Below are 12,577 nucleotides of genomic sequence, written 5' to 3'. Positions count from 1 at the left end.
ATGTACTGTGCGATGAGAAAAGCAAGAGGAGGTGAGGGCAAGGCGATATTAATACGCTCACTGTGGACATGCACCTGTCCCGCAACCAGCCTCCAGGCTTAGGTCGATCCATTGCATGGTCGGCAACGGCAAGGTTGCATACGCCAAGGGGAATCGACCAAAGACGTCCATCCAAGTCGGCGGTCACCCTCGGCGTCGTCCTCTATGTGGGTATTTCTCGTAAGAGTGGGTCGCACGTTCATGGATGGTTGAGGCTCGCTGGAAAAGGAAACCATAATGCAGGTCTAGTCTACATGCGATAGGCCAACCTCGTCCTAGAAGGGCCAAATTCGTCCTAGTGACGGGGAAACTGTTGGCTTGGAAGCCAATGGCCTGTCCGGATGTTCGCGGGCTGCATAAGGCTTGCTGGGATAGTGCGTGGTAAGCTGTTGTGTCAACACGAGAACCGGCCTGCTTGATGCATCCCAGCCTGCGTTGGATGAATAAGACAGCCTCTTGCAGCGTCCCCCAGCCAGCGAACCAAACTTTATCGTCTGGCATAGGCAACTGTTGGGACGAGCATCCAATGCGCCGCAATCTCAGTCTTTGAGATGAATGACTAACGCCCTTTTCTTCTGTGATAGTAAACAAGCTACCTAACAATAGACTTCTTCATCCGGCCACTTGTTGCATTTGCGCTTGGTGCAAAGCAGGTGCCCACCGAAAACTGAGGTGTATGATGCAATGTCACGATGAGTCGACCGAGCACGGTATGGCTTCGGCGTGATTCGTGCACGGGCCAAGACCACCTCGTGTACTGCCGTGTATGGCAGGACGGTTGCAAGTCTGCAAAGCTTACTGATGGTTATTTCTGTACGACCGTGTGCCGATCACGGGGAACACCTTGGGCACCATGGAGTGGCATGGACTCACTCGACTCCATCAGTGTCTTCGAGTGCCGCCGCATTCAGCATCGCCTGTCGCGAAGTCCGAGTGAAAATGCCGTTCGAGTTTTTCTCGGCCCCAAAGAAACGTTCTGTCTAGAAGCACGCGACCGACCTCCTGGAACGTGAGGTGAACCGGTAGGAAACCTCCCGAGGGCTGGTTCGGAGGCTTTTCCGTGCGTTGGTTGCTATCGCAATGGCGGGGGCGCCAGACGGTGCGAACTGCAGCCTCGAAGTGCCTTCTTTGACCGGCGTGAGCGGCCTCGGCAGTAAGCTCAAACTAAACCGATCTCCTGCAGGCATATTTATCGAAAGGCCAGGGTGCTCTGCGCCGTGCTGTCGAGCACAACCTGACGGTGGTGGGAAAGTTGGCGCATGGCGGCTGGGCTCGTGTCAACCGCTGGGAAACGTTCGCTTGCACACTCTCGCACAGTACCCCGCCATGTCTCATGACATGTCATGACAAGTTGCTTTCATCTGCAGTGTCGCGCTCTCTGTCATGTTTTCCCTCTCACAAGATCGTCATCTCGAAAAACTATTACAGCGCTTGGCTTTGTGCCTGCAGAAGCTGCCGAGAGCCGTCTCGAGGTAAGCGGATAGCGTCTTATCTCAGAGACGGTTTCCAGCGGGACGGAGCCTGCAGCAGTAAGATATCGACCGTCGCTGCTAGTGTTCGAATGGCTCCGCATGCGTCCGACGAATAACAGCAGTCCAGAGTCGGTACCTGAAAATTCGAATTCCCCTTGTGCCCTGCATAAAGTTTCTGTCGTCAGCAAGACAGCGATCCATTCCCCGCGCTGCAATCGTGCGGTGGGTGTACGGACCTGATCCGTTGAACAACGCAAAATATGCACCGCGTTGCCAGGCCGATCACCATTTCGCATCTTTGTGCTTCGTTTCAGATCATTGTTAGTATCTTGTTGAGCCACTATTTGCGCAATGTCGCCGTTCGCAATCCTGACTTTCATAGCGCAGCCATTGAACCATAAGCAAGCCATTTGGCGTCATCGCCAAAAAAGGCATGCCCAAGCTACAAGGCTACATAACAAACATTGTGCGCTCTCGAGTCCCGTAGAGGCCTGGGCGCCCCGCTGGGCCGCTGGGCCGCTGGGCAGACGACTAGAAGCACATGGAATCGGGAAATCTGGCTGGTGGATCTTTGCATCGTCATGCCGCTTCGAAATATTGGAGGCGCCGCATTGGTTTCTTCTGCTATCGATAGCGCCTTGTTGTGCATACGAGACTGGGGTATCGTAGATTGCGGTCAGCATCGCCAGCAAATGCCAGTCCTCGAGGTCCTCATCGCATCACATCGACTGTCGGTTCATGCAAATCTGGGTTCAGTTGGATGAAATTCCATTTGCGAAAGGAAGCGCTCCTGCTGCGAGAGCGCGACACAGGCTAGCGACAGGACGCCCTTTAGCCATCATCGTCGCTATCTGTGCCACTATCCCAGCCCTCATCGTATTCTTCTGCGAGAACTTGCAGTCCATTACAGAGTGCTTCTCTTTCCTCAATTCCCACCAGTCGCTTGACAATTTGCTCAACCGCGCGTATCTGTCCCGCAACCGCGGTGCTCGTGGTGAGTCCAGCATGGACAGCGAGCTTGGTCCCTAGTCCCGAACCAACATCGAATATAGATGTTGGATAGCTGTCAAGTAACGGGAAAAGTATCGGCGCGGTGTATCTGGACAAATTAATCTAAGTTAGCGCCTCGTACATGCAAGCAATAGCACGTGCGAGTGGTGCCACGCCACACTCGTATATGCCTCAGGTGGCATCGCTAGAAACCTGATTTGCGTCCGAGCTCTCGTACTCGGACAATCATCGAATCATGGAGGCTTGTGAAACTTACCTCTGCAATGTCGGTCCTTGATTGAACCTGTTGTGAGGGTCGCGCGCTTCGTTATCGTCCGTGAGATTCCAGTCGCCCCGAGAGACCTCCGCTCTGCCGAATACGTGTTCCTTCTTGCCAGACCTGGATACGGCCCGGTAGTCTCTCGTGAAGACGTCGATGTCGAAACTGCTAAGCTCTTCATCGTCTTCGCTTGTTCGTCGCGATGTCATTGACCCTGTCTTCTCGGCTTGTGCCATCTCCTTGGAATAGTTTTCTGAAAGCACCTCGGGGTCTGCGATGCTCATCTCAAATTTGCCTATCCGCCGCTTTCCGGTGCTGTTTATCGTATCTTCCAGGTCTTGAAGATTACCGCGACCACCAACGGATGTCCTCAGTCGGGAGGATATGGTCATGCTTTCTAGTCCAATAGCTTGCAAAGCCCCAACATGCCATAGTGAAGTGGCATCAAGCGATAGGTAAGATGGGGTCTTGGTCGGGCTGTTAGATATGGGGATGTATACCGACGACTGCTCGCCAAGTGTTTGCAGTGATTGAGAAGCGTTCACCATCTGTTGCAGTCTCCTCTCCTGCAGCATGTCAGCTTCGTGTTCTATGTAGACAACTTCCTTGACCTACTCTTCCAACTGCAGCGTTAGCACCCTGGTCACCCAAGCCCCAAGTCCATATGCTCATCTTCCCATACTCGTCTCGTAGCCTTTCTATCCATCCCGATGCCCAGCCGCCCCAGGCATCGTCGACGCCCGTAAAGATTTGCAGTCCCTGGATGCCATCACACTCCTCGACGAATGGGCGTAAGTCGCGATCGACTAGGTCGACTTCTCTTTCTAGCTTCTCAAACAATCCCTTGCCAACTTCCCACTTCTCAAAGGGCATGAGTGTGTCGTTGACATCAAATTCGGAGAGTTGAGCTATGGACTTGGGGTGGTAGAACACTCTGCTATAGTCCGACCAGTACCTGACAGAAGAGATATTCAGCGCTGGTGGATCCAACCCGTTATCAAGATGCTCCTGGTACGTCGAAGGTGGGATTGGTTGAGTGCGCTGGACGATAGGCTTTGAGGGCCAGACTCCAGGTTGGTCAAGTATGCTTCGGTCATCTTCGGGTTCATACAGTGCATTGATCTTCCTCATGCTCCCGAATGCGCCTTTCAGGTCGTATATCAACGCTCTCGGAGTGAACGTGTCTGATCCATCAGGGGCGATGCCAGGTCGAAAGAGGATGTCATGGTTGACGGGCGACTCAGCTTCTGGAGGATATGTGAAGTATGATTCCTGACCTCTAATCAGCCAAAGCGAGTACGAGAGACATCGAAAAGAACGGATAATTCAAAAATTGAGAGCGCAGTTGAATCTTGTAGGGTGAGGGACGCTATACGAGAGACAAGAGTATGACCAGGCTAGAGTACGCGGCCACCCCACACCAACGTCAGCACCAAATATGCAGCAGCATCCTTCGTAGTAGTGAATTTGGATGACGCAAAACTGCATTGGTGGGCTATGATCGAGATTGAGGCAGTGCAACTCACCTGTGTGTTCCAGAAATGCGTCCCAAGATAGTTGCTGCGCTCGCCGAATTGGAGGGTTACTATCTCACGCATCGTGCTTCTCAAGCGCTCGGCTACAGTACAACAACGCAAGTCGTGCTATTTTGCGAGTTATGTTCGAACGGGTGTGGAAACGTATTCGAAGGTGGATGGTGGGCGGACCAAAGCTTTTTGCCCCGCACGTAAGTGCGCGTTTGCGGGAAACTGCAATCACGTCGCGTCACGACTTACTAGGCACGATTCACTAGTTGATAAGAGTAGCTTACATTCTGCTACTTCATGTCATATTTTTACCTAAGTTAGACTTACCTAGTATCGGCATCGTATTCATGCGAGTACCGATATGCTCCTTGCAGTCCGCTTCGTAGTTTTCAGTGTACAGCGTTTTCCGTCACACAGAGACGGACTTTACTCGTTAATTTTTAGTGATGACATAGAACCATTCATCTGGTGATACCATAGAGGTGAGCAAAGCGTAGCCGTCGGCTATACAAACCAGCGGTTGATACACAATTCCTTGTATCTGGTGCGTCAACATTTCCGCAAGAGATGCCCCTGCGTCCCAGTCCTACGAAGCATCATGTGAGCTTATGATGGAATGAATAAACAATTGCGCTCACCTGTAACGCGGTGAACCAGGCCGTGGTACCGAACCCTATTGATAAACCGAACATATTCAAATTATAAAGCCACTGCGGCTGTAGCACCGTCGAAGACTTGATAAAGGACCAGGAAGCTAGATAGCTTTCACAAGCGTTAACTTTGCCTCTTCAAATCAAAGAGAGAACTTACTACAACGGCTGCACCGCCAGTGCAGCTGTACGCAGCAATGTAAAATACCCCCAGAGGTCACCCAGTCTACGGATACCTGTATACCATCGACGGCGCTGCCTCACAAAGTCTCCAATATTAGCCGGCGAGAGCTCTCTTGCAATGGCCGGAACGAAACCAAACGTGTATCCCATTTTCATTGCCTACCAATGAATTAAATCAATCGCATCTAGGTTCAGCGATTTTGTCAACGTACCTTGAGGCAAAACGCATAATCCTCTGTCAGACTGTCGTTATCCCATGTACAGGCATTCTCAACAGATCCACGGATGAGCAGAAATGAGCCTCGGATTCCGACCGCAGCTCTATTAAGCCAGCGGAGTCGCCATTGGACGTCACCGTAGTCCCCTTGAATACGATGCACATCGCCCACGCCTGTAAATACCGAAGACCAGTAGTCATTGCAGTTGAAGTGGATGACGCCCTTTCCCCAAATGTAAGTATCAATGGTATGTCCAGAAAGGAACCAACTTACCTGCCCCATGTCACAAGATTGCTTTGTTATGAAATCCAGACAGGTATTGATGCAATATTCGTCGACCAAAGTTTCCTCGTCCAAGTGGAGGACCCAATCATTTTCATCGAGATGCATGTTGATACGGAACCACTCAAGATTCCGAGCCTTATACTTAGCTTTAACAGGACGATAATCCGACGGGACTGCATGCACTGAGACATGCTTCTTGAACATGCCATCAAAGTTATGAGCGTTTGCTGCCTCCGTCAGTACATGGAGTGAAATGCGTTTATCTAACTTTTGATACATGTCCTGTATCGCGGTGATAGATCGTTTGACAACCTGAAAAAGAAGTCAGTTATGTAATCATATCTTCTAGACGCAGTGCTATCGTTACCTCTACCTGATCACCCCGGGTTACAAGACAGATTAGAAGTCGGTTGAAGGATCGTTTAACGGGCTGCTTTGATAGCTGAAACGGTCTTAGGGGAAAGCAATATGCAAGGAACGGTATGACAGTAGAGGGATTGGTTGGACCCAAAAGAACTGCATGATCAATAACATTAGAAAGCGTAACAATCACCACAATATAGAGCAATAGTAACCTACAAGTTAAAAGTAGAGAACTCCATGTAACATGTATTGTGTCATCGATAATGATGTAGCCACTTCTTTGCTCGTGCCCAAACCGGCGCAGCACTACATAAATTAGATGCATAACCCTTTTGATCCAGAGACACATACCATGATAAATACAGCCAACGATGATTGGTATAATAACCCAATTGTACTGCACCAACTGAAAGACTCGCTCCGATCTCTTTTGTTCCCACATTGATGCTCTTGTGTTGCAATTCGAGGGATCTGGTAGGGCTCAATAGCACGGTTGGAATATCCAGACAGAACAGAACAAACTGAATCCGAGAAAAATGTACGGTTAGGCACAGGTTGCTGCCTAGATACCTCTTATAAGTCTGTTGGACAGCGATAAGGCCAGCACCTAGATTCTGATTTAATTTACTATTCAAAAGAGCACTGGAGCAATGTAAATTAATAACCCTGCAACAGTATTACTGAAGAAAGGGAAAAGATGCTCGGCGTTTCTGTGGTCAAGTACCAAGCCGAAGAATCAGCTCTTCAGAGCTGCTTCTCAGATACAGGCTTTTGCTCAGACTCTGCTCTCGGGCCGCCGGAACTAGTTTCTACGCTAAGCTTCGTCTCATGTGTATATCCATGTTGACTGAATATCGCGCAAAATGCATCATCAGTGTCTTTAGATAAAATGATTACATGTTGTATGGTGTAACTCTGTATACGTTTTCTATCGCAGTTCTCGAATTCCCTCTGGCTTCTAGCTATTTTTCTTTGAGTCCACGCTACAGCTATGTCAGTTGGGTTTGTTTTCGCCAACCTGTGTTTGGTATTCGCGTCATACATATTGCTCAAATTCATGTCCCAAGCTTCCTGCGTTGGTGAACAGGTAGGTTTTAGTAGTATTTATACATTACAATCTGATTTCAAGCACAGGAGCTTCTGCGTACACATCGATACAGCGAGAGGGTGCTTTTTTGTACCCCTTTGAGGGATGCGGAAGCACACTTGCCTAGGTTTTTCTCGGGTCTCTACAATCTTTCCTATCCCCACGAACTTGTAGATATCGCATTTCTGGTTTCAGAGTCTAAAGACCAGACCACCTCGGCACTTGTCTCTCATATAGACACGCTTCAGAGAAGTGCCGACAAGAAGATGCCATACCACTCTGTGACCATCCTTTACAAAGACTTTCATCAAATCGTGGCCCAAGACGCAAGAAGTCGCCATGACTTCACGGCTCAACCGGAAAGGCGGAAGAGGCTAGCTAAAGCGAGAAATTGGCTTTGGTCAGCATCGCTACGCCCGCACCATTCATGGGTCTACTGGCAAGATGTAGACGTTGAGAAAGTCCCAGCAACGATCTTCGAAGATCTAATGAAACACGACAGCGATGTAGTTGTTCCAAGTACGTAACATGCTTAGCGATTCTAGGCACCGGGGCGTGATTAACACTGACGTTCGTAAGCAAAGGTGTGTGGATGACCCACCCAAAATTTGGCGATTTCCCGTACGACCTCAATTCTTGGATCGAGTCTGATCAAGGGAGAGCTGTTTCTGGAGCTTTGGCAGAAGATACAGTTATTGTCGAGGGATATCCCGAATTCGAAACTAATCGCACTTATCTCGCGCGCCTACGACGCGATGGGGGAGACCCCATGGAGCAAGTGGAAATTGATGCTGTTGGAGGAGTAAGCATACTTGCTAAGTCCGAGGTGTTTCGGGCAGGATGTCACTTCCCTGCTTTCAGCTTTCAAAATCAAGTTGAAACTGAGGCATTTGGCCAGGTATGTTTAGTTCAAGCTCAACTTCCGCAATTTCAATTTGACAATGAGCTCATTAAAATGACAATAGATGGCAAAGGCCATGGGCTTTCATGTCAGAGGACTACCCCATTACACTGTTTGGCATGCGTACGAGGAAGGGCTCTAGCAGATATTGCGAACCATACGTAACACCGACTCTTCTTACAAATATTTGCCCACGATCAAACTTAAGTGATGTAGAATTCTTCTACTGGGAACTTGTGCGGATGGCTCGGGACCCAGCTCGACATCCACTTATGAATTGAAAGAACATCTCCAATAAAGTGGAGATGCCTGTGCCAAGGTGCAGCGCTTGAAAAGGAGTTTACCGGTAGGATAAGCACATCAGCGAGGAGAACAGGCTCCGTGATGTTGGAAAGCTCATTTCCGTTCAACTTTAAGCCAGTTTGCTCATAAATGTAGTCAAACGCAGCACTCGTAAAGACGCGAGGCCCGGTGAGAGTGATAACGTCGTGGAAGTATAGCTGGGGAACTCCCTTCTCCAAATCGTGTGTTTGTAGGAACTGTGACATGTTTTCAATGACATGATCAACGGCTTTTCGGAGTATCGGATGGTTCGGTTTCGTCAGAATCGTGAATTGTGCAAATTGCACAGTCCAGGGCAGATCTTTCCATAACGGCAAGCCCACCCTCTTGTCTTGTTCAATTCCAACAACGATGTTAGTACGACCCCGAAACTTGGATGGCACCCATTCATCTATGGGTACCACGGGCTCTGTGTCTTTGTCCGTGTAAACTCCTCCTTCCTTAAGAAGCACCAAGTACCTGAGGAAATCAGACCGAACTATCCAGTCTTCTTGAATGAGCTTGTATGTTCTCCGAATAGCTTCGTCGTCGTCAAATTTTGTCTCGACATATCTGTCTCCTCTGGTCTTGTTCAAACTCTCGTATTGATAGCTTGGATTTAGCGACCGCCACTTTGATGAGAAGCGGTCCAGTTCCGCTATACTTTCGACATCGCCCTCAGGGTCATCGTTCCAGATCTGCCAAATCTTGGTGGGAACTTCTAAGGTCAGCCAAATCTTCTGCCAAAAGAAGTGCTCCTTACAATGTGAATTGTTTCTCTCCAGACGAAGATTTGAAGGCCATACAAAACTCGGAAGTTTGATGTCGCTCCAGTACATCGCCAGTGGCACACTAGCGAGCAGAATGATCCAGAAAGTACGCGAAGTCATAATGTAGCAGTTTTGCTCTCATGAAGCACAAAGAAAGCACTGATGCGTGTATATGAGTACAAAACTTGTGCACGGCAATTCAAATGCCTTGCTATCCTTAGATGGCCGCGTTGATATAGCAGATTGCCGAAGGCGCCTTTCTGACGAGATGTGTTTCGAATTCTGGGCTCGTAATATTAGCTGAGGCCGTCAAATTGTGTAAAGCACATACACGTAGCTTTTGTGGACGTACATGTTTTGCGAAGATCCTGGGTGTGAAGAACAACCCCGCAATCCAATTCGTGTTGTCTCAAGTCTTTCGATTCGCGGCGAGATGACGCGTAACCTGCATAAGTGATCAAGCTCGAATAGATAAACTCCCGCACCAGCCCTGTGTGCAATTGAGGCGTTGACTTATCTCATTTTCAAAATAAAGTTTAGTTTTGAATCAGCTCTTCAGATCTGATCTTGAACGCTTGGCACTTGGCACTGTTAGCAGTAGCTTTCGGGCCTGTTCGCTATAACTTGGGCTAATGAGAGCCTTGCAGATAAATAGCAGCTCGGTTTGATAGTCGTAATCTCACAGGTCATTGTTGAGACATTCAACCCTCTCCGCTATGTTGTGGACTGCTACGACGGGCATCCTTGCCTCTGCACTGTTGTACCATTGTTGGCACTTGCCTGAAGTATACAGGCTGGACAGAATTGCAATATCGGAACAAAATTGGAAAGGATCCGTATCCCGTCGTATGGAATACATGTCAGGGATGAAGAATGAGTCCCTAGTACTGTAGGTTGATCCGGTCAGCAAGTCATCGCCGCACTGTTGAGATGACAAACCAGATTTCCAAACCCCAAAGACGGTACCTGGAAGCAACGCCAACTCCCATACACTGCCTGGGACTTCTTCCCTCCTGCTTATGGCTGTCCGTTCGAGATGGAACGAGTCGGTAGCTTCGGAGACGGCGGTAAATGGATTTGCGGCATATCCCAATACGCAGCTTTCAAGGAGCGGCCGATTGTAGTGTACAGTTTTGGGGTCGATGAAGACTCGTCTTTCGAGGCGGAACTTGTCGATAGAACATCAGCCCATGTTTATGCCTTCGACTATTCAGTGGACAATATGGGTCCCGAAATCACAAATGGGTCCAAGGTGAACGTCAAGTTCAGCAAAATTGGTCTTGGTGGTTCTGATGAGACAGTCGATGGCAATCGATTCATGACGTTGCCATCCATCATGTCAGAACTAGGGCATGATTACGTTGACATACTAAAGATGGACGTCGAAGGCGCCGAATTCGATGCACTGGACGTCTTAATGGAGACATACAACGGATCTAGCCTGCCTTTTGGGCAGCTCATGATTGAGTTTCATCTTTGGGCTGCCCCTCAAAATATACGGGATTTAGTGGCATGGTGGGAGAGATTGGAAAGCTTTGGCCTCCGTCCCGTAGCGCAGGAGTCAAATCCTTTAGGCGTTATACTTGGACCTGGATACCCGTGCTGTTATGAGGTAAGAAACTGTCGAAAAAGTGAAAGAAGTATTCTCTAACGAGTAAAAGTATGTCCTTATCAATACTCGAGATAACAAGAGCATTTTGCAGTTATAGCAAAGAACACCAAAACCTCTACCAGTGCAAGCGAATTCCCAATGGTGTTTATGGCGCTAATACAGCGAAAGATGGTTGAAAAATTGGATTGAACTGCTATGTTACGGAAACGGTAGATTTGAAAGCTTTGTGGTACATTTGTGGATCTGGGACGCGGCTCCCGTTCCCTGCTAGCGTTCGACAGTTTGGATGGAACTATACCACTCAAAATCTCAAATTAGGCATTGAAGCCCACTTCGTCCCGGGACGAGTCGCTTCTTCCACCATCGAAATCATGGGTGAGGGGATGTGGCCGGCAGATGTATGACCGCCAGCACTGTCGATTCTTGTAATACTTGATGTACCAGCAGACCAGATGGCTTTGAGCATCTACTTATTGTGCAGCAAGGCCAGGAAGCGAGGTTGATCGTCCGCTTGCTATAAAGCTGTTCTCATTGTATTTGAGGTGCATCACGATTTCAATAGACAGAAGCAGCGGCGAAATAATGCGCCCGATACGGTGGACCACCGTGTCCACGGGTGGACCCACAATACGATGGTTCCGCGCGGTCCAGGGCTTACGGCTCTTCCCTCGGCCGCTAAGTTCATCTAGCATAGTATCGGTGATTTTATCATCCGATCGATCGCGAACCTCATGTTTGTTCCCAACTACGGTAACTTTGCAATTCAATGTAATTTCAAATACTAGATGTAGCCACTGTGTGGCCTTTGCACACAACATTCACATACAGCGTTGAAAACCGTCACTCACTACGATGGTTTTGCATAGATAAACACAAGCTGCAACGCTACCAGTTGGTAGGCCGTAATTTGACGCTTCGGAAGCCCAAGCTTGTCGGCCTTGTTTTGTTCTGTATCTTGACCATCTTTCCGTCGAATCGGATTGTCATCCACACTGCAGGACCGCGCGCCCTCGTGCTGCTCTGCCTGTGACGAGCTGGGGCGTCGCAGCACCTTCGAGATCTAATCTATTTCACATGGTTCGGCAGTGTTCGCAGCTAGCGTCCTGGGCAACGGTCGCGAAGTGCTCGAATCTTTGCTTGGCCTGCGCCGGCGCATATAACAAGAGCGATATGTTCACCGTCAAATGAGCGGCTCTATATCTACAGGGTAACCAAACGCCAACCCGCATCCTGGTAAGTTCTAGCCAGCATCAGTGTGTATCAACGTGTCAAGCTTTCGCGAACCGTACGAGAGAAGCACCGGTGAGACGGTGTAGACTTGGCAGTCAACGCTTTTCAGTTCCTGCGGTAACACCAAGAGTAATGTTAATTTCTTAAACGCATACCGAAGCCCAGATACAAATCTAGTACTCAGACAATGGGACATCGTTCCATGGTTGCATTGCGCTAGCCTTGTGGTTGTAAGTACGCGAGCTGTCCTACCAGTGCTTCTCTCGTATATTCTCTATGTTTTCCGAGGAAAAACGTGAGGTTAATAAACCCTACATAGACTCGGTTTATCGGAGCTCATGGATGGAGGCTGATCGACTACTCTAACTGGGGTGCATATTAAATCTTGAACACCCTGTATGATAAGACTATAGCTCCTCTTCTTCGAATTAAGGAACTCGTCCCGCAAATCCCCAGGCCAGCTCGGTGCCGCCGGGGGTGGGGTGGGTGGGGGGTCTAGTCGGATCTGGTCGGATCGGTTTAGTGCCGTAGCCGCAGCATAAATTCACCGAGGCAAAGCAAGGGCTATGGCAACCATACCTGAAGCCTAATTCGATCGACATTTGCGTACGCGGCGATACTAATCCTGAGAATAATCAATCGGCCCCTTG

The 12,577-nt window shown here is 49.1% G+C and overlaps 5 protein-coding genes across 5 annotated transcripts; 3 read left to right on the top strand and 2 right to left on the bottom strand.

Annotated features, from left to right (window-relative positions):
- Positions 1–1,427: 1,427 nt before the first annotated feature.
- On the top strand, positions 1,428–2,232 carry SNOG_01911 (hypothetical protein). The gene is made up of 2 exons (XM_001792483.1): positions 1,428–1,831; positions 1,899–2,232. Exons 1-2 carry the CDS (start codon positions 1,772–1,774, stop codon positions 2,178–2,180), a joined length of 342 nt encoding a protein of 113 aa, XP_001792535.1. The 5' UTR covers positions 1,428–1,771; the 3' UTR covers positions 2,181–2,232.
- A 110-nt stretch (positions 2,233–2,342) lies between these two features.
- On the bottom strand, positions 2,343–3,912 carry SNOG_01910 (hypothetical protein; the record flags this gene model as incomplete). The annotated part of the gene is made up of 3 exons (XM_001792482.1): positions 2,343–2,574; positions 2,779–3,347; positions 3,397–3,912. The coding sequence occupies 3 exons, from the start codon at positions 3,910–3,912 to the stop codon at positions 2,343–2,345; spliced, it is 1,317 nt and encodes a 438-aa protein (XP_001792534.1).
- A 3,447-nt stretch (positions 3,913–7,359) lies between these two features.
- On the top strand, positions 7,360–8,136 carry SNOG_01909 (hypothetical protein; the record flags this gene model as incomplete). The annotated part of the gene is made up of 3 exons (XM_001792481.1): positions 7,360–7,612; positions 7,678–7,991; positions 8,059–8,136. 3 exons carry the CDS (start codon positions 7,360–7,362, stop codon positions 8,134–8,136), a joined length of 645 nt encoding a protein of 214 aa, XP_001792533.1.
- A 61-nt stretch (positions 8,137–8,197) lies between these two features.
- On the bottom strand, positions 8,198–9,205 carry SNOG_01908 (hypothetical protein; the record flags this gene model as incomplete). The annotated part of the gene is made up of 1 exon (XM_001792480.1): positions 8,198–9,205. One exon carries the CDS (start codon positions 9,203–9,205, stop codon positions 8,198–8,200), a length of 1,008 nt encoding a protein of 335 aa, XP_001792532.1.
- A 596-nt stretch (positions 9,206–9,801) lies between these two features.
- On the top strand, positions 9,802–10,873 carry SNOG_01907 (hypothetical protein; the record flags this gene model as incomplete). The annotated part of the gene is made up of 3 exons (XM_001792479.1): positions 9,802–9,974; positions 10,028–10,697; positions 10,820–10,873. 3 exons carry the CDS (start codon positions 9,802–9,804, stop codon positions 10,871–10,873), a joined length of 897 nt encoding a protein of 298 aa, XP_001792531.1.
- Positions 10,874–12,577: the final 1,704 nt, after the last annotated feature.

Source organism: Parastagonospora nodorum (assembly GCF_000146915.1).
Source record: "Parastagonospora nodorum SN15 chromosome Unknown scaffold_3, whole genome shotgun sequence".
Lineage (NCBI taxonomy): Eukaryota > Fungi > Ascomycota > Dothideomycetes > Pleosporales > Phaeosphaeriaceae > Parastagonospora > Parastagonospora nodorum.
This window is presented reverse-complemented; position numbering and strand designations above follow the sequence as displayed.